Source organism: Chrysoperla carnea, chromosome 2, assembly GCF_905475395.1.
Source record: "Chrysoperla carnea chromosome 2, inChrCarn1.1, whole genome shotgun sequence".
In the NCBI taxonomy this organism is placed as follows: domain Eukaryota; kingdom Metazoa; phylum Arthropoda; class Insecta; order Neuroptera; family Chrysopidae; genus Chrysoperla; species Chrysoperla carnea.
The window spans coordinates 22,691,467-22,717,510 of record NC_058338.1 but is presented as its reverse complement, the minus strand read 5'-3'; the positions used below and the strand labels follow the sequence as shown (position 1 = coordinate 22,717,510).

General features: G+C 27.6%; 1 protein-coding gene across 2 annotated transcripts; it reads right to left on the bottom strand.

Annotated features, from left to right (window-relative positions):
- Positions 1 to 14,771: 14,771 nt before the first annotated feature.
- On the bottom strand, positions 14,772 to 24,439 carry LOC123291744 (monocarboxylate transporter 9-like). 2 transcript variants are annotated; one of them, XM_044872145.1, is made up of 9 exons: positions 24,328 to 24,439; positions 19,347 to 19,434; positions 19,147 to 19,273; positions 18,909 to 19,052; positions 18,403 to 18,689; positions 17,819 to 18,044; positions 17,335 to 17,727; positions 16,449 to 16,643; positions 14,772 to 16,094 (listed from the first exon to the last, which is right to left on the bottom strand). In XM_044872145.1, the coding sequence occupies exons 2-9, from the start codon at positions 19,410 to 19,412 to the stop codon at positions 15,943 to 15,945; spliced, it is 1,590 nt and encodes a 529-aa protein (XP_044728080.1). In that variant the 5' UTR covers positions 19,413 to 19,434; positions 24,328 to 24,439; the 3' UTR covers positions 14,772 to 15,942. The 2 variants fall into 2 exon arrangements, with proteins under 2 accessions (XP_044728080.1, XP_044728081.1); XM_044872146.1 differs by lacking the exon at positions 24,328 to 24,439 and adding an exon at positions 19,581 to 19,862.
- Between the last annotated feature and the right edge of the window lie 1,605 nt (positions 24,440 to 26,044).

Genomic DNA, 26,044 nt, shown 5'->3' with positions numbered 1-26,044 from the left:
ACATTTTTTTTTTAAATATACTGTTTATTGACATATGCATGTCATTATATACCGCGTGACTAAAAACTGTTTGAACTGTAAAAGAAATATTTTAAGCTTGGTTTCATGTTTAAAATCTGTTAATGCTCCATAATATATAATATAACACATTCGAACTAGGGCTACATAGAACTGAGGGTACTAAGAGAAACTAGAAGTAAGAGAAACTATCATGTCTGGTAATAAAGTAAATAAAAAGTCAAACGTTACTTTCTATGAAAACATTTTTTTTTGCAATTATTCATTAGACTTTCTTGATAGGATATTTAAAAAATTCCCGCTTAGTCAATTGTTAATTTTCAATTGTTTATTTTAAAGGATTAATCGATCGATTCCTCACCAATGTTTGAAGAAAATCGGTTAACCGTAGAAAAATCATCCATCCTTTTTCTAGAAATGTCTCTCTTGGTTAACTTATGTTATGTCTGTTATATTAAAATATAGAAGACGGATCTGAACTATTTTCTTCAACTTAAAATAAAGCCTCTTTATCAAAGCAAAAATAGAAGTTTAGAAGTTTTTGAGTTTTCTTTAACCGCGACCATCCCGTTTACTTTTTTCAATAGTTCAAAATGATTAAATTGTTCTACTTTGACCTTTCACAATCAAGTAATCAGTAATTGCTTTGAAGGCTTTTGTACAGGTAAATTACCTACGTCACAGTATTTCTTTTTAATAATCAATTCAAATTCATGTGATTTTATTGATCATATGACTATCAGACAAAAACAGTATGTTTTTAATATAGAGGAAACCTTGGTAAAATGAAAAGTTTTTAATAAAATGGAATATTTTTACAAAATGATATCATATCATTTATTTTGCTAATATATTAGAAGCATCATTCATGGTTAATTTATAGTTATGTTATGTTAGGGTAGCTCATTATAATTGAAAACCAAGGGAAAACAATAATGACCTCTAGTGCGGCAAAACTCTTATGACCGCTTCGGTGGGCAGTGAAGAATCAGCATCAGTTGCTCATAGTATTTCTTTTTTTACGAATAGGTAATAAATTCTGCCATTGTGTACAAGTTTTCGTCCAATGATAAACAAGTCATTAACTCCGAGGTAAAATTTACTTGTGAAGCTCCCGCTATGAGCAAAAAAATATTTGTTTCATTTAATATGGGAAACTTTAAATACCTACTTAATTAAACTAAAATTGTTATCTACAAGGCCCTGCACAATCCTGTGCGTAAAGGACCCTGTACAATCTTTATGACAAATGGGTTTAGGTTTAATTTGTTGAGTCATATGAGATTGTTTATATAAAAATTCTGTTTTGATTCCTGACAAATCCAATAACGGTTTCTGCCGGAAATAGAATCACTTTCTCATGAAGTTGAATTATTTGATTTGCAAATGATTTGAAATTTCTATATTGAATCTCACACACTGGGAAAATTCTGACTTACTCTACATTAGAACTGAAGATATAGACTTAAAAAAAAAATATTTAGAAATAAATGAAAAATATATTTACTAGAAATTTTATGAAACAAAGCGATAAAAATTGCATTCAAATTAATTAATTTTTAATAATCTGGTAGATATAATGTAATAAACATTTCAAATGAACTTTTTTTTTATCCAATAAAGTTTTATGTATGTAATTAATCATGCAGACATATCATGCTTTATATTCCTTGATCAATTGATGGATTATGAAATTAAACGTCAAAGTTTTTTTAACTATAAATTATTACCAGCATTTAATTTACTCTTCATATTACATATGTATTTGCGATTTTATCCGAATACAAAAATTCAACAATCTAGTTCTAATGGTTTTCGAGTTATTCGAGATGTGTTACGTACAAAACATACGTACAAATGATAGAAGATGGATATTTTAAGAAAGCAAAAAGTACATATAAGAATACTTAAGTATGCATAAACAATATTATTAATTATTTTTGAAGTAACTTTTGCAAAAGTCTATCATCACTACAAAACCGTTAATTTAATTTCCTCAAAGAAGAAATTCGCTAAAAATCTAACAATTTCAAATTATTCAAGGCTAGAAATAAAAATTTATAAATAATTTGAAAATATTTTCATAAATAATTCTGGCAATTTTCCCAGATATACATTATATTTCCGACAGAAATTTGTGATTTGTAGGTAAACATATGTTTGATACGATCGAAAGTTTTTTTTATTAACATTGATCAATTAAAATCATTCATAAAAGAAATCTCAACATAATCTATTAGTATCAAAAAATTTTCCACTCAGTGAAAAATACAAGCCTCATACGTATTGTAACGCATGTCCATATAGTACCGTATCATGTTGACAAAGTTACAAATGTAATCTATTTTACTGTCGTTCATGTCAAAAAGTACGACGAATTGCTGTGACGTGATTTTTTCAAAAATTAGTTAGAGAGTTGTAAAAAAATATACGATAAATGTATTTAATTTTTGTAGAGGTCGGAGCGACGTAAAATGGTCATTACAAGCAATTATGGAAACCATTAGAATAAACCGAACCACTTTTAATCATAACGTAGGTAGTTAAACTTTTCCTTTCTGTTCACTAGTAACTCGATTGTTAGTCGAGCTATATTATAGCTATCCGCAAATCAACTTCTGGCATAAGCCGTAGTTTTCTGGAGAAAGCCTGGCCTATATTTTGTTAGTTGCACCGTGGAGTTTTATTGGAGGCCTTTTCATGGTAACGATACACTACTTTAATTATAGAATTGTATGGATGCATATATAATTGTATGGATTGCATTTATGACTTACATTGAAATTTAATATTATTGTCTCACAAATTTAAATAAATAATTATGATAATTTACATTTGAAAAATAATATTTGTGCAATTTGATATCTTTTTTCACAATTTTTAATGCAGTAAAGTTTAATTAATTTGTGTTTTTCAATGATTTTATTTTGACATTTTCTGTAACATTAACATGTAAAGAATTGCAAATTAGTCATAACAGCCTCCTTTATGGCCAAAATTTTTTACTGAAAGCGCTGGCATCGATTTTACTGTCCCTACTATGACTACGCACACAACGAATACAAGTCAGCTAGGAGGAATGAAAGCCTTATCACATTATTTTTCTTAATAAAATCAAGATCCTAGAGCTAAGATCATTACTCACAAATGCCCCTCTAAATCTGAAAATGACCCAAATTTTTAGGGTTTCGATGTTGAAAATTTTTATACGAGAAAATACTATTTAATTTTTTTTAAATCAGTGATCGGTGAAAGTTCGTACATTCTCTTATATCGAACCCACGTTCCTAATGGAGTATTTAGCGAAGGAAAAACTAGGAAAAGAAAATGGAAACTAAAAGATGGCAGAATTCTTACTCACGGACCTGACAATAGATATATAGGATTGTCGTGCCAAATGTTTATGTACGATAACACATGCGTCATAGTTGGATTCAATTTTTATATTTTCATTTGTTAGAAGCAAAAAAATTTATATTTTTTTAACAAGGTAAAAATAAAAACAAAAATTTATCACAATACCATACAAATTTTTATTGTTGTTTAAGAAACATTAATATTTCAAATTCAATGTTAATTTCCCAAACACTATGCATAGATAATCCTCACAATTTATCACTTGGTAACACCGTGCTCTTACAAATAATATTTTTTACACTTTTTTTTTTTAAATATTTTTCTTTATAGAATATAATATAATTTGACCTTCATAAATTATTATTTTTTATCTTACGTTTCTATTTATTAAAAATAATTTTTTCCCAATTTACCAGAAATTATAAAAGTAGGTACTGAATCTAAAAATTTTATCTAATGTGATATAAATTAAAAATGTGTTACTAAAAAATGATGTTGTTATCATATTGACATATATTTTTGTTTATTTTAATTCTAATTTTAATAATGTGGATGATAATAGAGATTAAAATGCCAAAATATAATTTATTATGAAAATTTTCAAAAATATTTTTAAGCCCTTACAAAATTTTTCTCTCTAAATTTAAATAAATAAACCTTACCTAGAAAGAAGCTTTAATTGCACTAAAAGGTGGAAAATAAGTTTTCTTATGGTCACTCACGCATGACCATTTATAAAAACTTCAGGTGCTCCGAATCATTTAATTTACTCCTGAATTATATTTTTCTTAGCTCAATTCGTAGATAAAATTCAAAAAAATTTAACCGTTTATGACTTTCGGGGCACAGATATCGATATAATGAAAAAAAGATTTGGATTAAGTTTGCCAGTCTACAAGAAAAATGTCATAAATATAATTACAATTGCGTGATCAATATATTATTCATTAAAATTTCTGGTTTTATTTAATATATTACATTAGACACTTGTACGCTCTATTAATCATTCGAATTTCTAGTATTCGAACAGTATTCACGCTTCACTTATTAGAAGAGTTTTATGAGTCATTAAAGTAGAAGTAATGAAAGGAGTTCATGCATCATCATAATAAATAAAAGATCGTAAAATAATAATAATAAATGATTTTATATCTAAGTTCTGTTATAACGAGTGGTAACAAACAATTAACTGAGTTAATTGTTTAAATACCATGTATAGACAATGTTGATTACGGCAATCGATTGTTTTTTTACGTCATATAAGTAAAGAAACATACATACATGTCACACACACATAACTGTCCACTCACGGGTAATCAGTTTTTTATTTTTTTTATAAGGAACATCTTTTACACTTAAACTTGTTCTATCTCTAAAGGTTTACAAGATGGGTCCTACGCACCCAGGACCCAGTTGACCAATGTTTCTCATTTATGAACTCGACCTCACTTTTTATATCCTGATCGTGTCGACAGACAGACAGACAGAGAAGCAGACAGGCAAACAGACAGATAGACAACCGAAAATGGTCTAATTAAGTGATTTTATGAAGACCTATACCAAATTTTTGAACAAAATCGTTACAAACTTGGGACTAAACTTAGTATACCTTGACATATTTTTCATATACATATAAAAATTAATACCGACTACTCTAATAATTGTGACTTACTGTTTTTTATAGATTATTTTAGTACTTGTAAAAAAATGCAAGCTCAAAAAAAAATACAAATATAATGACATTATGACTTCCCCTAAACCTTGCCATATAAACCTTACGACTTTTGCTAACGTACTTACGGATGAAATTTACATCCACTCATTGAAGGGAGAAAATGAACAGGTTATGGGCCACACCCCGGAGATTTATACAAAAAATGTTATGGAAACATTATAAATGAACAGATTCTACAGAAAATCACACTATTTACAGTTCAAATTCGAATACTTTTAGAAATTTTTTCTTGAATCATGCCTCACGTGCGAACAACAAAAAATTGGGCATTACGTAGCTCCTGTTCAGGATCTCTGTCACTTTGATGTTCGAGTACGTCTTTCACGTCTCTATCCTTCAGTCGGGTATAATTATTTCACATGTATTACATTTTAATTTCGATTAAAGATCAAATATTAGCTTTAACATTAATTATATATATTTGTTAAACATATACAAATGATTATCCATCTAAATTTATTTATAATTTAAAAGTTTTACACAACGTTGAGCAAATATTGAATTTTCATTTATGATAAAAATAAATCAAATATGCTACCTACAATTTATTTCATTAAAATATATAATTCTTGAAAATTAGTAAAATCCATTCATTAAATTTATAAGATTTGTTAATTCTAATGATAACGAATCTAAATTATTTTTATAAATAATTTACTGATAGTTCTAAACTTAAGAGGGATTGATTACATCTTGAAATAAGTAAAAAAAAAAGTTTTTTCGTTGACAATTTCAAGATGGCTGGCAAATGGGGATGGAGAGAGTAATAACTGTTTTTAAAAAATGCCTTTATTGAATTTCTGGCAAAATAAGCGAATAACTTTTATCATTCTGCGATCGTCACAAACCGATAAAGGATCCTAATTCTTAATATACGTGTTCATTATATTTTGAGTAAACGTATTAAAGTGGAGGTCTGTGGCCTAAAATAATACATTGACAACACATGCTTAACATAAATTCTAAAACAATGAATACAAAGAAAATATCCTTCTTATATATTTTTGTGAGTCATATCACTTTGGCACTGCATGCAAGACGTATATAAAATATTGAAAATTGAATTTTTTTTTTTTTTAGCACAATGTTGTTAATAAGGTTGTACGAACGCCAGCGCAATTTTGGATAAAATGCTTGATTTTTTTTATATGAAGTTGGACTATGCCTAAATCAATTCTGTAAATTTCAGGAGGGGTTCCCGATTACTTAAATAAATAAATGACTTCAAAAGTGGGCATATTTAACATTGGTTTTATGGTAAAACGGTACATGGATGAAATGTTTTCATAAATTTTTCCATAACTAAACGGTGAAAATGAAAAAAAAAAAAGGTGTTTAAATTAAAATTAACACCTGAAAAGGACGCTGCTGTATAATGAAGACCTGTTGATATAAATTGGAGCACCCTGTATACATGTAAACTGAAAAAGAACACACGTTTTTCTCATAGAAAATTTTTTGCGATAACTGAAATTCACATAAAATTTTCGGTGTGCTAAAATCATTTTCAAATACCAAAAATGATAATAGTTCCTCAAAATCGTGTTTCAGCATTCTGACTGAATCTTATAATAAAAGGCAATCCGTAAATCTTATAATAGGCTATTCATCTACGATAAGTCAATAACTTAGACCTTTTTAAATTTCTGAGCCCCCAAATGTAAATGATATTCATGATAATTATTGAAATTAAAAGTACAAGTGTCAAAATATAACTACTCCTCTAATAATAATTATTTGCAGCGTTTTAGAATTAAATCACGTTCCACTTGTATGTTAAATGGTATAGGTGCATCTAACGTGCACAATACATTTACAGTTTCGTAGAAAAATTTAGTGACTATACATCTGCAAACAAAATCATTAAAAGACTTTAATTTCATGTCAGTCAGTTTTTGTCTGTCTATATACGAGCTGGATAAATAATGTAACATACAAGATTACTTATTACAGGAGAAATTCCCCCAACCAATAAAAAAGCAAATTATTAACATACCTAAAACTTTAAAACATTTATATTCTGTTCTCATTTAATAATTTGTTCTTAATAAAATTGATTTTAGAACGATTTTTTAGTATTATACGCTTTTAAAAACAAGTGAAAACAAACAATTGACTGAGTTAATTGTTGAAATACCATGCATAGTCAGTGTTGATTTCTTTATCACATTACACATACAAACATGTGACACATACATAACTGATAATCAAGTATAGTACATATTATAAAATTTCCGCCTAATTGGCGCCCTCACGGGTAAACAGTGATGTTTACGAAAAAATGTTTCAAACAAAAGTTGTTTAATTTTTTATAAGGAACATTTTTTACATTTAAACTTTTGTTCTATCTCTGACGGTTTACAAGATGGGTCCTACGGACCCAAGACCCAATTGACCTATGATGCTCATTTACGAACTTGACCTCACTTTTTACGTCCTGAGTACGCTGTAAAAATTTCAGCTCGATATCTTTCTTCGTTTTTGAGTAATCGTGTCCACAGACGATTATGAACACCTATGACAAAATTTTTTTCCTAGCATCATTATTTTTAAGCGTTACAAACTTGGGACTAAACTTAATATACTATGTATATTTCATATATACATGGTATAAAAAGCAAATTATTAACATACCTAAAACTTTAAAACATTTATATTCTGTTCATTTAATAATTTGTTCTTAATAAAATTGATTTTAGTACGATTTTTAGTATTATACGATATACGCTTTTAAAAAAAAATATCAAACCTTTTTAACGAATATGGTGGAAGCGCAAATAAAAGTATTATACACAGTAAACTCGGATATATTGCATAATTTATCTGCGTTTCCACCAATAATTTATTGCATGTATAAACATACAACTTCTTTTGCTGTAGAAAGTTGATCTTTATCCAAACTCGATTTATGCACAAATTGAGATGCAGCTTGGTGACGTGACACCAGTTTAATTCAGAGGGAAGTTTAAAATTCAAAATTTCCAACACCAATATCTTAAGTGTGGTACCAAAGTCTACAGTGTCGCAAATTCAAAAAAAAAAAACTAATGACCATCAATTGAAAAATGAACCTCTCAATTTCGATTTTATATCGGTGTTGTTCGACTACCGGGTATCAAACTACAATATCCTTTGAGGCTCGGGGTGATTTCATGACAATCGAAATTTCAATATTATTTACATAACAAAAGAAGTTCAATGAAAACTGTTATACCAGTTAGAAAAACTCAATTTCTGCCTATTTTGTGTTTATTTGCGCTTCATAGCCGTAAGGTTTTTTGCTGTCAAAATAAGAATTGTTCGAAGGGGGTTCAAATAAGAAACACAATTAAAGCAAAGGCTAATCTAAAGTTTCTTTCTTTTACATCAAAACTTAAAAAGAATCATAGACCCCGGTAAAAGTCTATTCGTTGTGTGCGTAGTCATGGTAGGGACAATAAAATCGATGCCAGCGCTTCCAGTAAAAAATTTTGGCGATAAAAGAGGCTGTTATGACTAATTTGCAATTCTTTACATGTTAATGTTACAGAAAATGTCAAAATAAAATTATTGAAAAACACAAATTAATTAAACTTAATGCATTAAAAATTGTGAAAATAAGAAATCAAATTGCACAAATATTATTTTTCAAATGTAAATTATCATAATTATTTATTTAAATTTGTGAGACAATAACATTAAATTTTCAATGTAAGTCATAAATGCAATCCATACAATTATATATGCATCCATACAATTCTATAATTAAAGTAGTGTATCGTTACCATGAAAACGACTCCAATAAAACTCACACACGATGCGAATAGCAATGAATTACAACTTTGGGTGAGCTAACCAAACGCAGAGGCTTGGTGACTAATATGTTAACCGAATCAACATTTTAGTTTAGAAGCTATAAGCCCGGTCCGTTTTACCTGCTGGGATCGTTTTGCGTCTTTTCGGTGACGAGCAAAATACTTCCGTAAATTTTTTTACGGTAGTGTATAAATTACGTATCTTAGATACTGTGGACAAAAGGCATGTGTTAGGCAAAATATAACTATCATATATATTTATTTATTTATTTATACCATGTATATATGAAATATACATAGTATATTAAGTTTAGTCCCAAGTTTGTAACGCTTAAAAATATTGATGCTAGGAAAAAAATTTTGTCATAGCTGTTCATAAAATCACCTAATTAGTCCATTTCCGATTGTCCGTCCGTCCGTCCGTCCGCTGTGGACACGATAACTCAAAAAAGAAAAAAGATATCGAGCTGAAATTTTTACAGCGTACTCAGGACGTAAAAAGTGAGGTCAAGTTCGTAAATGAGCATCATAAGTCAATTGGGTCTTGGGTCCGTAGGGCCCATCTTGTAAACCGTTAGAGATAGAACAAAAGTTTAAATGTAAAAAATGTTTCTTATCAAAAACTAAACAACTTTTGTTTGAAACATTTTTTCGTAAACTACACTGTTCACCCGTGAGGGCGCCAAAGAGGCGAAAATTTTATAATATGTACTATACTTGATTATCAGTTATGTATGTGTCACATGTTTGTATGTGTTATGTGATAAAGAAATCAACACTGACTATGCATGGTATTTCAACAATTAGCTCAGTCAATTGTTTGTTTTCACTTGTTATATTTTACACATTAAAATGCAAAATAAATATATTTTTTTTAAAAATATCGCGTATCACATATACAAATAAATTATTTCACAACGTATTTAACCTTGATTTTTTAACATGCCTACTAATAAATATTTGTGTTATAGAAAGAAATTTATTTAAATATCTAATTTCATAAACCGATTGGCGATAAGGCGATTGTTAAGATATCAACCAGGGCCGGATTTGTTCCTATTCCATATTTTCTATTTCTTCAATTTATTTACATTATTTTCTAATCAAATTTCATATTGCAGTTTTTTTCTCATAGTTCGATGTCGGCAAAATCAATTCTGCAACTCCTTAGCAGTAGCTGAAATGGTAATAACTTGAAGAAATGAAGTTTATTCAAAACGGAGACACAAAAATTTCGTAAATTATTTTTATTTAATAAAAATAAATCTATTTTTGTAATTACCTCAAAATAAACTTTGTGTGATTTTAATTTGTATTTTTAGAAACTTCACCTCAAAATCAATCTTTCATATTTCAAGTAAAGATTTAATTTAACTAAACATGACGAAAATACGAAAATAAATTACGCACACTAAAATATATAAAAATTTATTTTAAATATTAATTTATTTAAGATATCTAATTATGAGATGAAAACATCAAATTAAATTAATTAGTTTAAATGATTTTAGAAATGTACCTACTAAAAAAAATTAATTTTACAGTTTTAATTATTTTAAATTTAAGTAAATTAGGGATCATGCAAAGTAATTAATGATTTGCATGATTGCAGAATATGTGTTTTAAAATTAAATTATATACTAAATATTTATTAAATATATTTTAACCCTCAATTTACCTTCATTAATTATTTCTATGACTGCAAAATTATTTTAATCCATTTTTATACCATGTATAATGTATATATGTAATATATATCAAGGTATACTAAGTTTAGTCCCAAGTTTATAACGCTTAAAAATATTGATGCAACGAACAAAATTTTGGTATAGGTATTCATAAAATCACCTAATTGGTCTATTTTCGGTTGTCCTCTATAACTCAAAAACGAAAAAAAGATATCAATCTGAAATTTTTACAGCGTACTCAGGACGTAAAAAGTGAGGTCAAGTTCGTAAATGAGCAACATAGGTCAATTGGGTCTTGAGTCCGTAGGACCCATCCTGTAAACTGTTAAAAATAAAATAAAAGTTTAAATGTAAAAAATGTTCATTATCAAATAATAAACAACTTTCGTTTGAAACATTTTTTTGTAAACGTCACTGTTTACTCAAGAGGGAACACATTAGATGCAAGTTTTTTTTCACTTGTACTTCATAAAGTTAACATACAGTTTTCGACAAAGTTTAATCTATTGTCGTTACTCATGCAACATAATTTCGTTTTTCTTCACTGTTTTCCGTGCGATAAGTGTCCATTGTATGGTTCAAATTTACTTGCTGCATTCTAATTATTATTTGTATGCGGCAAGAAAATTTATTTTACTAAATCGACAATTACGTATTCGCCTTTTCACAGAAAATCTTGCATAAAGAGAAAATAGACCCCGCGTTCGTAGAATTCGTTTGCAAAGCGTACGATTTTGTCACAATTATGTGAATCTATTATGCTCTAGAGTGGTAAAAGCTCTCAATTCAATCGTGCTTTTATAAACTCCTCTTTCGTGCGATAATAAAAAAATTTACTTTACTTGTTTTAAAATAAAGTATACTTCATGTTTCTCCATATACAGAATGGAGTTATTATTATCCTATGGTATTTAAGGGTTAAAAATTTATTAAAAGCACAGTTACTTTAAAAATAGACTACATATTACAGACTTCTAGTCTTATAATGAATCTTTTATTACAATACATTTTAAATTGTACTTTGATCTGATACATTTATTCATGACAAAATTATTATACATATAATTGTTGTAAATATCCGATGTATGATGACTCATATCTCGATACTCATATCTTTGTCATAAAGGGACACAATTTTGTTCTGCTATGAAAAAAAGAAAAACGATTTCCGGAAAAATTATTTTATATTGTATAAAATAACCATTCTTCATTCATATTTATTTTAGGTGAAATATGTACCAATATATATAATAAAATATCGTTTTTATCAATTTTTCTGGTTTAATTATTATTATTAAATATTATACCTACCTTTATCTTTTATCCTTCACATCGATTTCAGGAATATCAAACAGAACCTACATTTTTAACAAAATATTAATTCTATTATTCATTTATAGGTGAGTTTATTGAAAAATGTGAGTAAAAAGAAATACTTCATGGGTTTAGTTTAATGAAAAAAGGTCAGTAAAAGAAAAATAAATACTAAGTTTAAGAAAACAAAATTAAAAAAAAGGTGAGTAAAAGATATGTATATTACATTATTGATATGTATAATATGTCAAAAGTAGAGTAGTGGCTAGCACAGTTGTCTCTGCCTATAGAGTACCCCGGTTCGTATATAGCAATATCCCGATTAATTTTTAATTATATAAGTTATTATGCCTAGATAATGTCTTTTTTTTTAGATAATTGTTATGAGAATCAAAAGCCACAAATAATAAGAGAGCGTGGTATATTTTATGTTGTTTTAATTCCCATCCCCTGATAGAAGAGTGATTTATGACATAAGTAGGAAAATGGGACTAACATAATTAATTTTTTTTTTTGTGAAATGACATGTTCTCCTATTACAAAATCTTATAAAAATTCAACAAGAATAAATTTTAGCATGTACAACAAAAAAGCAAGCAAAATAAGTTTTTTTTAAATATTTTGTAATAGGCGAATATGTTATAAAAAAGTAGTATAAAATATATAACATGTTCTCCTATTAAAAAGTTTCATATTTTAGCATAACAAAGCCATTTTTGTATATATTTTAATATTTTGTAACAGGATAACACGATTATATATATATATATATATATATATATATATTATACATGTCATAAATCACTCTTCTGTCCGGGGGAGGGAATTTAAAGAATCATATATAATATTTATGATTATTTAATTCCCACCCCCGGACAGAATAGTGATTTATGACATGTGTAACTGACGTTATTTATAGCAAGAGGGCGGGTTATATAGATAATTTAAACTATAAAAAGAGTGGAAAATTTTTAACATTAGGAAAAATTCATTTAATTTAAAAGTAAAAATGTCAACCACACCAGGATACGAATCAGCGTACCTTGATTTCATAGGCAAGTACTATACCCACACAGCCACCCGTGATATTAATAAAAAGCCAACTATATAATTCAGTTAATACTTACCTTTGCTAAAAAATTAATTAATTCATAATTTTGTTCTGAAAGAAAAAATAGAGTGGAAAATTTAAAAAAATAAAACAAAATTTAAAATATATATAACGAATTTTATTTATTAATTACAAAAAAAAAAAAATGTTTTAAGTTTTCATAAGTAATGTAACAAGTCACTGTTAGGTTTCACTTGTTAATTCAACTGGTATTCCATCAATAGTATTATATTCTTACAATTAAAAGAATAATGAACTGATATGACCCGTTTTGATCATAATTTTTTCGTTTCAATTTTAATGAATTAATTAATGACTCTTGGTCATTCAAGTGTTTTATTAAAGTCATATGCTTCATCATATAAATAATAAAATGTAAATAAAACTATACAAATTTATTTACTTTATATTATTTCGACATTGACTCAATTTTTTGTATTTAGAAAATAAATAAACATCTTAAGAATATCGAACTTCCTTGTTCGTCTTAATATTTTTAAATTATTTCATCTTTGAAAAGATATATACATACTTACTTAATATTTAAACTTTTTTTCAAAATTATATAGACAAAATAATAGCTATCGGCAAAGTGCACACTATAATTGTAATAGCAGTTGCATAAAAATTATGAATAATGAGAACAATTTCACTTATTTTATATATCGTCTAGTAAATCGTAAGATGGTGACAGATTAGGATGCCTAAACATTATTTTTGGCTAAATTGAAGGGAAATTTACGAGAGTCACGTGAAGAATATAGCGAAACATTCGTTCTCTATTTGGGAACCCTTAATCTTACTTGGCCATCCGCCAATTAAGATTATTATATTATGCCAATATTGTTTGTGAGCCTCATGATATTCACTTTCATATCTTTCAAATCATGTCCTTATTTTAACCATTTTGCCACTTGAAACCTTGTGCCTATTGTGTCTATATATTTCCGATTTTTGGTTTAATAATAATATTCGTACGGTAAACATAGAAGATCCTTCAAAGTATTTCGAAAATCGAAAAGCAATTTTCATTTGTCAGTCTACTCGATTCACTATAGAATTTCCCCTCATTTTAGTCAGTACTGTATTACTTTTTAATTCTATCCAGGTTAAAAGCAAACTGAATGGATTGAACTACTTACTAGGGGAATATCTGCCATATCTGTGATAGCAATGATTTGAAGCACTCATACCCGTCAACAAAGAAGGGCTTTTAATGAATTTAAATGAAAAGATTTATTTCAAAGATAATTTGTAAATACAAATTCATTTCTAATAAATCAGGGATATTTTAGTATTTTTTTGTGCGTCGACATTTGTTTTATTTGCTTATTTCAATTTCATGATTTTATTAAGGAAAATATTCGTTAACTTATTTTAACTATCGATTTTTAGTAATTAGGGCGTCGAATTGTCGCAACATTATGATGAAAAAGACTCTCATTTGAAATCTTGATATGGGATCCCCTCTACGCTACTGTTAATAACAAGATTTTTGCGATTGGCACGATCTTGTCACATAGCAAGCTACCAGGATGTTTATTATTTGAAAAGTATTAATAATTAATTAATTTTTTAATATATTTTTGTAAATTTCCCCAGAATTCGACTCACATTGATAAAAATGGGAAGTAACTTAATATGCTCATAAAAGAAAAGAAATAATTGATATTAACTGATAATTTTAAATTAATATTTATTAAAAAAAAAACTATTTATCAAATAATACAAAATATCTATTTGTTTCTTAAATTATTCAAACAATATACTTCAATAATCCGACAGGCCATCTTTGGGAATTAATAATATCAAGAAGAGTATATACCTACTCGTTTTGTCTGTGTACTTGCTAGGAAATAACACAAAATGTCAGATTACACAGTCTACTGTATTTACGTTTATGTTTATTTACTGTATTTACATTTAATAGCCTGTTAACCTTGATGAAGTTAAAAATTAACAAATTATTTTTCTTAGCCTTTGATTTATTAGCACAATAAATTTTATCTCCGGAAACAATTATAGACGTAAAATCAAAGACATAGTTATAGTTTAAATAAACAAATATAATAATAGACAAAAAGAGAAATAAAAATCTGCCACTCGAACGTTAGAACTATTTTCATACCTCGTAAAATATTGTTTAATCCACTATATTCTTATCAATAAAGTAATTCATCTCTTTAAACTATATTAATTATTCAATAAAATTTACATTTTAGATATAACATTAATTAATTAGTTTATTTAATATTTACGTTAATAGGTAACTTCGTTATCACTGATACAGTAAATATTTTATGGCACTTATGGTATGTACATATATCTACACACTCGCGGATAAAAAATGATTATAATTTATTTGGGCGTTCTTGACTATATCTTTAATAAACGAATTAATCAATTTTTTTTATATGTATGAATAAAAATTTAAGATTTTTTAAAACGCAATATTTAATTCTTCAAATCTTCAGAGGAACTATTTATATACTGTGCGCTAAAATGTAAATTTCTTTTTATATCCGTGAGTGAAATGTATTATTCTTTTATAGTTAGTAAATGTTATCACGAAAGTAGAAAATCAAATTTTTTTTAAAACACCAAATTTTAATTCATTGCTTGTTTAATCATCTTTTGAATTGTTGAGAAAGTAGCATTATGGTGATCAAACGATCAAAGCCGAAAGACAGATCCTTATTATTTTTTTAACAATCTTCAAAGCGATTGGACATTTGCATTTTACCAAGTGCAGCTACGTTATACGTGTAATTTCATTATCTAAATAGCGCTTCAATCCACCTTGATGTTACCCCACCTGTATAATTAATTTTCTATATCTTTGATAACATTTACCGTTCCATTAAGCTATGGATGATATAAATGAAATAATTAATTTGTACAACGATTTGATTTTCCGTCAAATCATTACGTAGTTTCCGCATTACTAGTTGAATTTGTTGTGCTTGAAGATTTATGAATTAAATACTCGATTATCCATAGTATTATACATAAGACTGACATTATTGATGTGGCATGTAATGCCGGAATATAACTTCCAGCTACGTCATGAATAACACCTGAAATATATCGAAACATTTAGAAAATTTTCGAACCAAATAATCTTTGATAATTGTTTTATTTAGTCCCTAAAATGCAAAAACTTTGCAAACTTTCAGGTAATAACAAAAAAAAAATCATCAACACCAACATAGAAGGTGGAAATTAATAAGGCGTTCGAAATACGAAACACAATAATTGTGTGTGAACAAAAAACCAATAATGATTATTTTCTTAGAGTTTGTTTAGATAAAGTGACAAATCTGTTTTTGAATAATTTTATCGTTGGACACAATAATAAAAAATATATCGTTGTAACAAATCGCTCTTATTATGAAATAAAAATTTTATGTTTGTTCTAAAATACCATTTACCTATTAGTGGACCCAAAATTAATGACAATATACCATTCCCTAGATATACTAATCCACTTGCAGCTGGTAATTTGTCCAACACAACATAATTAGGAATAATAATTGCTTGAAAAACTGCTTTAATTCCTTTCGATAATCCCAACAAGCCAGCTAAACAATAAACTATGATGGCATTGCCATGATACATTGTAAGAACTGAAAAGAACAAAATATTGAAATGAAATAAAAGGAAAAATTTGTTTGGTAAAATAAGAAAGCGTTAGTTTTAGGAAGTGAAATCTTTTAGAAAAACATTCCTTGTATTCTTACATATGAATAAAAATGGATGAATATTGTAAAAAATGATAACGTTAATTTCAGCGAGTGTTTACTGTTTTAGAAATACATAGAGTTCCATTATTAAAGACAATATATTCAGTGTCGGATAAAGCCAGCGCAGAGCACAAAATCTACTAGGAAGTCTTTTTTTAGTCGTCGTGATTCCACCATCTACTCTTTCATCGGCTACCTACACCTTCATCAAAAAATTAGCTACGCTCAAACAATCGTGAGTGGTGAGTCTTGCGAGGTAGCTAATCCGGTACTGAATATAGTTCAATTATGGTAATATGTCGGTTTAATCATAGTCAGCAGTTTATAAGGCAACTTTTGAATGACATTTTATTGCGCAATCAACAGACGACTTCATCGATATACAAGGTTTTCAAACATCATGTTTTTGCCACTAGTCTCTCGGTTTTTATCAGTTTTTTTTCTTCAAAAAAATTTTAATTAACAAAATAATCTTAAAGTAACGGAAATACGATAAAGATATGGCGAAAAATATTGCCAGATATTGAATCAATGATAAGTTAATTAAATCCATGTTATCAAATTTTATACTAACTTGTTCGTCCCATAATCGATCCAAATAATGATATAACATACAGCCAACGTGCACTCCAACCAAATTTTGTGGCAAAAAATGGTGTAATAAACCTTGCCAAAATATCCACAGTACCTTGTATACTCATTGTATACGCAATTTCAGTTCGTGTAAAATTCGCCAATTCAGATAGAACAAATGGAATCATTAAATTAAAATTTAATTCCGCTACGAATGATACACTCATTCCGATTATAATATTTACAAATACTAAATCCTTTAATAATTCTAAATTTAATGCACAATAAATTCGTTGTAAACAATTTTTTGGTTCTTCATTTTGTTGATTATTTTGTTTTCGACGATTTCGTTCAACCAATGCTTTAAAATCAATTGCTTTTGGAACATGATCGCCTGAAACAGTAAAATTGTATAATTTTAAAGTAGAATAGTGAATGATTCAACAAAATTAACTTTTTCGTAATAATATGATTAATCTACTAACCGTATGATTGATTACGGAATAAATCATTCTCCGATTTCCTTAAATGTATACGATCAACTTTCTTTGGTAGATTTTTATAAAATGATATATTACTATCTGATCGGAAGAACTGTTTGCCGTACTTCAACGGTGTTGGCGGTATTTTTATGTAACACACATTGTTACTATTTTGACCACTTAACAATTTTTCTAATTCTGGTGATTTTAATGAATTATGCTCCGATTCCTCTGGGAACAAAGAATAACTTAATTGTATAAATATTGCTAAATAAAAATGTTAATATCTTTTGTGTTAAAAACTTTGTAAATCTACAAACATCGGCAAAAAACTGTCTAAATTGAGATGATTACAAAAATTTTTTACCAATTCAGTTGAAGAATTCTCAGTCTGCACGACCAGAAAAGTGAAGTTGGTTTTTGAAAATCTTTAGAAGTACGCAAAATATGAACATTGAACTTGTAGTCTAAATGCTAGACATAGATGATGGAAAGACGCATTTTACTGTTCGTTTAATGTTTAAATATTTTCGAACAAAGTTTCTAATTCTCTCAAGAATAAAAATTATCGAATTAAAATTACAAACCTTAGTATTTTCAGACGATCCAGTATTGATACTTAGATCTGAAGATCTTTTGGCCATTGGTTGTAACAGACATGCCCCAATTAACGCATGTAAAGAGATTGCTCCTAATATTAGAACAGTTCCACCTGTTTCAAATTGTTCCAATAAATAATTACACACGTATGGGATAATTGTAGGCCCCAAACCTGATACAGTAACTGCAATACCCATTGCTATTGAACGCTTTTTTATAAAATAAGTGCTTAGTGCTAAATTAGTTGCAGGGTATAATATTCCTTGACCCAATCCTGAAAAAAATGTTAATATTATATTTTATGAAAAAATCAAAACTAACAAACCTAAAATTTGTTGCAAAAATTATCAAATAACTTTAATTTTTCTCTCAGGATTGAACATATGAGTTCGTTAAAATGTGAGAGCAAAAAAACCTCATTTGTTTGTTGTTGAAAATCAAGTTATTTGCAATTTTCAAATTAAATTTTTATAAGAATTGAATATTTTCTTACCAAATAATATACAATAATATAGAATAAACTCCCAAAATGTGTTGGCAAAACTAATACAACATATTGCAATTGTAACAATTATTGATCCACAAAATGCTACTTGTCGGAATGTATATCGCCGAAACACTGGTGCACTTAATAAACCTAAAACAAAGAACATTGCCAAAATAATTACCAAAATTAGCAGCCGCAATAATTACGACCTCTAAGCTTTTAATAAAAGCAATTTATAACTTACCCAAACAACATAATATAAAACTATTTAAATGTAAAATTAACGAAATTTGTGCAGCGGTCATTCCAATTATGGAAAATTTTTCATCAAATATAATACCAAAACATTGTACCAATGGTGATATCGATACCTAAAGTAAAATTTTCAAAATCAAAATTGAATCCAATAAGATAGAATTTTGTAAATAAATTATTATAACTTACATTTATAATATTAATTCCAAGTAAAATAATCCATGCTTTACCGCCGTCTATTTCGGTTAACGCCATTATAAAATCCTTAAATTAAGACCTGAAAAGATAAGAAATCATCATTTAAAACTTCACCCATTTTTAAAGAAAAAAATTTGAATAACAAATTGAACGAAAAATATTAAACGCAACTGTATATACAACGCAATATCCAAAAAATATTCGTTCAAATCATTAAAATAATACCTTTGCCTTAATGGTTCTAATTTGGGAATAAACTTTATTTAATAAACCAACAATGGAGACATTATTTTACCCAGTAATTTCACAAAGCTCATCAGTAAAAATATTAAAAATAATAAAATAAACAGTTAAAAGTCAGAAAAACTCGTTTACTATATATTATGTGTTTATTACAGACTATACTGTTTACATGAACAACAGCTAGCAAGGACTTTGTGCACCTTTTGTGAAGGATGCGCATAATAAAATACTTATGCCAATCGATTTAAAGTATACAAGTATACAGTTATACACTATACAGCTTGAAATAAATAGACAAAGGGCTTATTTATTTTACTAGTAAGGAATGCATGCCCCACCATAGTAACTTAAATAATGACAAAATGAAAGATAAGATTTTCTACAATAAATCAGTCAAGCATGCTCAAGTCTACTCGTAAAAAGTATAAAGGCTCTGTATGATCTTTGGTAATAATCCTCAAAATTTAGGGCCCCCGTCAACGGCTGTTTGAATGGTCTAAAATCAGTGGCAGATTTAAGGTGTGGCAAAGGAGTAGTTGCCCACTGGGCCCTTGAAATAAGGCACTACAAAGGAATCCGAAGTCCATTTACGAAGACTAATAAAAGGGGGAAGGGGTAAGACAAATTTGCATAAAAGTGAGCACGAAGTTCGTTAACGAAGACTAAAAAAAAGGGAGAGGGAGACCAATTTGTAGAAAAGGACAGCCCAAGGGGGGTCCAAGTTAATTAACGCAGACTATGAAAGAAAAGGAAAATAGATTTTGCCCACTAGACCACACTTGCAAAGCTAAAAGTAAAAATTGACCCAAAGAAAGTAAAAGATTAACTAAAATCATTTTGGACAAAACTGAAATTGAAAATTGATCAATTGATGATTCACCTTTGATCACAAATCGCCATCTCTCATCAAGGACTCTGAAATTGAGCAAATATTTAAGAAATATTTACTATTTTTAGAAAAAAAGAAAACTTTCTTAACTTAAGGTTCTTCTTTCTAGCTATAGAATCTTTGAATAGTCTAGTGATAACTAATTCTTTGGAACACAAGTGATAACAAACATGATGTGGATAGAGATTACGGTATTTTAAATTTTATTTACGATTGCCTTAAATAAAGCAAACTACATAATTTAATTATCTATAAATTATTAGGTTGACATCTAAAATTTTCATATGCATGCTCGTTTTATTTAAAGTTTAAAGATCGAGGACTCGTAATGAAAAACCTTTAATTTTGTCTATCTAATACCTAAATGATCCAGATGACATGATCTAGATCAGGAAAGCCCTATACAGAAGTAACTTACTTACGTACTTCGTAGGAACTGATTTATTAAAATATATTTTTAAAATAGACGTATATGGGGGAGTATTACATAACTGGGGTATATTTTAAAATATAAATTATAAAAACTTCCTCTATTTAGACGCGAGGAAGTCGAATAAAACTGAATTAAATACAAATTAATGTATGAATAAACTTGAGATAATGTGTAGTGGACAAAAGTTATCATAACTTACATTGTCTCGAAAAAAAACTAAAAAATATTTTTATAAGTTTTATACAAATATAATAAAACTAGCTCGACCCGTGCGTAATTCTGCAATGCGGTACCCCTGGCTAAAACAAGCTAGACTCTAGCTGCTAGAGAAATAATATACAAATGATAATTTACTATCTTTTTATTTATAGGCAATTTTATTACAGATATGATATACAAATAAAATAAGGAACAAAAGTGGCACATTTAAGTGTTACATTTACAAGTCGGAAAAATATACAAAAAAAGATAAGAGATATTTCACTGAATTCAGATTGCCGCCACCAACTGACTCACATGTGTAAATCGACCTTAAATAGTTGAACATATTTGCAAATAAAAGAATAAGAATCACCCTTAAAAAACTAGTAGGTTTAAATAATAAACGGCAGTCAATTTACCCATTTATTCTGGTAGTTTCAGTTGATTAGTGAATGTATAGAATTATTTCAAAATTTAAGCATTTTATCATTGAATTTCTTTGAATTTTGATTAGAGTAAATTAATAGGTAATCATATCTAGACCTTAAATAATAAAATAATTAAAAATTAATTATGTAAACAGTTAACGAAATACTTTTTACATCAGAAAAATAACTATTAATATTTAATAATTTATTTATTTAAGATTTTCATTATTTATTAGGAAATCCATAATAATAATCTTTAATTAATTTACTTAATCTAATTTTCTAATGATTTTTATCTAATCTATCATTGTTTATGAAAATAAACAATATCAATTTTGAATCACCTATTTCCGAACTTATTGTCTGAATGCTAGACATAAATAATCCCAATAAGAAAAAATATTTGTTGAAGTTAACGGAAGAGCGTTGAATTATCAATTTTACAACAATTTCCAAAATAGCTTGAAAGCAATTAATTTTTAAAAAATTATGAACAAAATAAAAGTACAATTTAAGTTTCTTTTCTTTGAATTCTATGTAGGTTAAACAATTATTCATACTTCACACATGGGATTAGTAAAGTAATTTGAAGGGTCAAATGAAATACAAGCGGAATATGGTTATTTGGACCTAGTTTCAAAGTGTTTTCCATCTTTGTGTTCTATTATTTATTAATCGAGCATAAAAACCAATTTAATGTTATTGTTTTAAATATATTGCATTATAATCATGATGAAAACAAGATTAACCGGTTATTTTATATCAAGCAATAATTAAAAATAACCGTCGCCAGAAATTAATCCATAAATAAATAATCCTTTTGTTAAATTTTTGTTTATGGCAGTGCTTATGTATGATATCATGTTTTAGATAAGATAAAAATAAAACAACAAGTAAATATACCAATTAACAATTGGACATGCATTCCAAGTTTATGTAATCACCGAGGAAATAAAACCGAAAAATCAGTCTGACCCTGAAATCGACTCCGCGCCAGTAGATTTTTATGAAAAATGTTTCTCAGAGTAAATTCAAAAAAAATTTTATTCATGGCGAACATGTGCTTTTTCGATTTACGGCTATAATGCGGGACAGTAGTACTTCCGGACACCGCATTCCTTTCATTTAACTTTTAAAAAAACTATTGGATTTATATTTTGGACAATTCTAACCAATTATTTTCCTTTGGCACTTTTTGCCTAATCTCACTGTTTTCGAGATATAAGAATTTGAAAAAACTAAAGAAGAAAATTCTGAGACGATCTGTATCCTTGTATAGTATGAAGGATCGTCACATGCAATGAATGTTTCGACTACGGTCTCTAAGTGGACGAGGTATACATTATGATATTCAATTTTCATTTCCGATGTTTGACGAAAAAAATAAAACTTCCATAAATATAACTACTGTACAACTTGTTTAATAAAATAAGTGTGTTTTTCATACAAATGATAAATTATTTGTACATTAAGTAATGTCAACATCATTGTGAAGCAATTGAGACTCAAAAAAAATTTAAAAAAAAAATTAAATATTGCCTTGTTTGTCAGTGATTATTAATCATCTCTATATATAAGTACAGACACCACACTCCATGCCTAATAATGTTAAATTTTCACAAGTTTTTAATTTGTAATTCATATTTTCTTTGTAGTCGCATCAAAATATACATATAATAGCCATTGTTAGAAAGTTCTCAATAGTAGCTCAGTCGGTATATTCCCTCCTTTAGATTATTTCCCTCCTCTAAAAGGTTTCTGATTTTAAATAATATATAAAAAGAAACATTAAAAAAAATAATCAAAATCAAAGCTGCTATTGAGGACTTCCGGGTAAAAACATTCATTGATGCGGCAACAAGCCAAAATTTCAAAGAAAGGACTTATATAGGTACCACGACGAGCTTTCAAACTCATCAAAATCTTGATGGATAATGTAGCTCTAGTTTAATGAACGATAGACATGGAATTACACAAATATTCTTCAATAGATTGTCCAGCAGTACCTGCAGTATTTTTAATTTTTCATTCTGAAAATATATAATGCGAAGCTCTTGCCATAAAGGGTTGCAAATCCAAAATATTTTTCTAAGAAGACAAATACTATTCATTATTGACATCAATTTGAAATAAAAATGACATGTATACAGTTTTATCCCAGAATAAACCAAAAACATTGTACAACCCTCGGGGCGATACAAAGTAGGTACTAAGTAAAATGAAAATGGAAAGCTTTTGTAGTTCGATTTTCACAATAAAGAATCATCCACATTTAAAAGACCGGTTCTATGCAGATTTACACTACTTAGCACGTTTTTCATAACGTTAGTCTATAACTTTACCACGCTGCTCATTTTTACTATCGCAATGTAGATCATTAAATCTTTTTATTACAACTTGCAAAAATATTAAACAAAAAAAAGTCTCCTTCCTCATTTCAACATGTATTTCAACGGGTATCTCTTTGATTATTACATAATATTTTTAATTTACAGTACCTAATATTTTAAAAACAACACTTTGATAATAATCTATTATGGTTACAGATTTGATAAAAACCAAAATAATCTCATTTAAAATAATTTAACACATTTTCATAGCTATAAAAAGTAACATTTACTTATTCACTTCCTTTTTAGACATGTAACTATGGAACATTATTTGACCTATTCACATAGAATGGACAAAGGTCATATTTATTTTTGTGACCAATAATAAATAATAATAAACAAATATTACATATATGTCTCATAAACAATAATAAGGTGTGTTACTTACTGAATATGTAAAATTAAAAAAAGTATACTTTTCATAACATATTGATGTAAAAACTCATCTTCTTGATAAACATGATTTTAAATTAAATTAATATCTCAAAATAACTATTTATTCACAAGGATTTATTTGACTCCCATTGAAAAGTGTATACAAATCAAGAAAAAAATTACAACTGAATGCTGTGCACTTGTTGGTATTTTAACATTGTTTATTAATAAACATTTAATAATACAGTCAAAACACGCATTCAACACTCGTTTTTTTAATCTAACAAGTAATGTTAGTTTATGTGTATTAGTGGAGATGATAAAAGGAATCCGGTTTATGACTAATAACTACTTATACTTGATGTCGGTCAAGTAAGTTGGACTCGGTAAAACGCATCAATACTTAAGATTGAATGTAAAAAATGAATAGATAGAAATACAAAGGAGGCAAAAATTTAAAAAGATTTTCAAAAAAATGTTGTATGTTTCGGAATTTCGAAAAGTTGTAGTATTCGTTTTATACTTTTGATTGATGTTTAGGCTTTAGACATAATTATCGAATTTTTCTACTAATGCTAACCACATGTATAGAGTATATAGCCAAACTGATAACAAAGTTTTAACTAAAATTAAATGTGGACGTATAAGATTAAATTATTTATTTTGTAAATGCCATTTTATATCATACGCATCTTTACTAATTTTTATAAATTGTGTAAGCCTTTTATTTTTATGTTTTTATAACAAATAAATAATCAAGAAAATATGAGAAATATATACACAAATACATACAATCATGTGATGCTGATTGCATAGCTTACCAAATTAAACAAACCAACTGCGTGCGAAAACATGATAGTGAGCCACGTAACATTATCTTAAAAATCTAATAGTTATAAATGTTTTATCTTGCTTTTTCTATTAGTCTTTATTAGTTCATTTTTCATTGCTTTTTATTTTACTTTTGATTGATGTTTAAGCTTTAGACATAATTATCGAATTTTTCTACTAATGCTAACCACATGTATAGAGTATAGCCAAACTGATAACAAAGTTTTAACTAAAATTAAATGTGGACGTATTAGATTAAATTATTTATTTTGTAAATGCCATTTTATATCATACGCATCTTTACTAATTTTTATAAATTGTGTAAGCTTTTTATTTTTATGTTATTATAACAAATAATCAAGAAAATATGAGAAATATATACACAAATACATACAATCATGTGATGCTGATTGCATAGCTTACCAAATTAAACAAACTATCTGCGTTTCGAAAACATGATAGTGAGCCACGTAACATTATCCTAAAAATTTAATAGTTATAAATGTTTTATCTAGCTTTTTCTATTAGTCTTTTATTAGTTCATTTTTCATTGCTTTTTATTCATGAATTCCTATCATTTACAGATCTTCTGAAGTCTTGTACATTTAAGTTACTAATTTTTTATTTTTTATTACATGTGCCCAATATCTGAAAAAATTACAACATTTTGAACCATATGACAATCAAAAGAGATATTCCTTATTAATTAAAATGCAGAGCGCGTGTTTTTTAGGAATTGCCGCGATTATGTTGTCTAATAGAAACCCAGTTTGGCGATATCTTGAAATAAGGTTTGTAGATAATGCTAGCTTGAAAATGATATTTTCTGGAAGACACATCATAAAAAAAATTAAATTTAAATTCATATTTTTTACCTCTCATGTCTTCAATACGTTTTT

What these genes read in the sequence shown, in the direction of transcription:
- LOC123291744 (XM_044872145.1), bottom strand. Translation starts at nt 19,412, where the DNA reads ATGGCGTTAACCGAAATAGACGGCGGTAAAGCATGGATTATTTTACTT. An exon ending in TTTTATATTATGTTGTTTGG is followed by an intron (nt 19,053 to 19,146) that starts GTAAGTTATAAA and finishes TCTTTGTTTTAG; the next exon opens with GTTTATTAAGTGCACCAGTG. An exon ending in GATCGTCTGAAAATACTAAG is followed by an intron (nt 18,045 to 18,402) that starts GTTTGTAATTTT and finishes TTGTTCCCAGAG; the next exon opens with GAATCGGAGCATAATTCATT.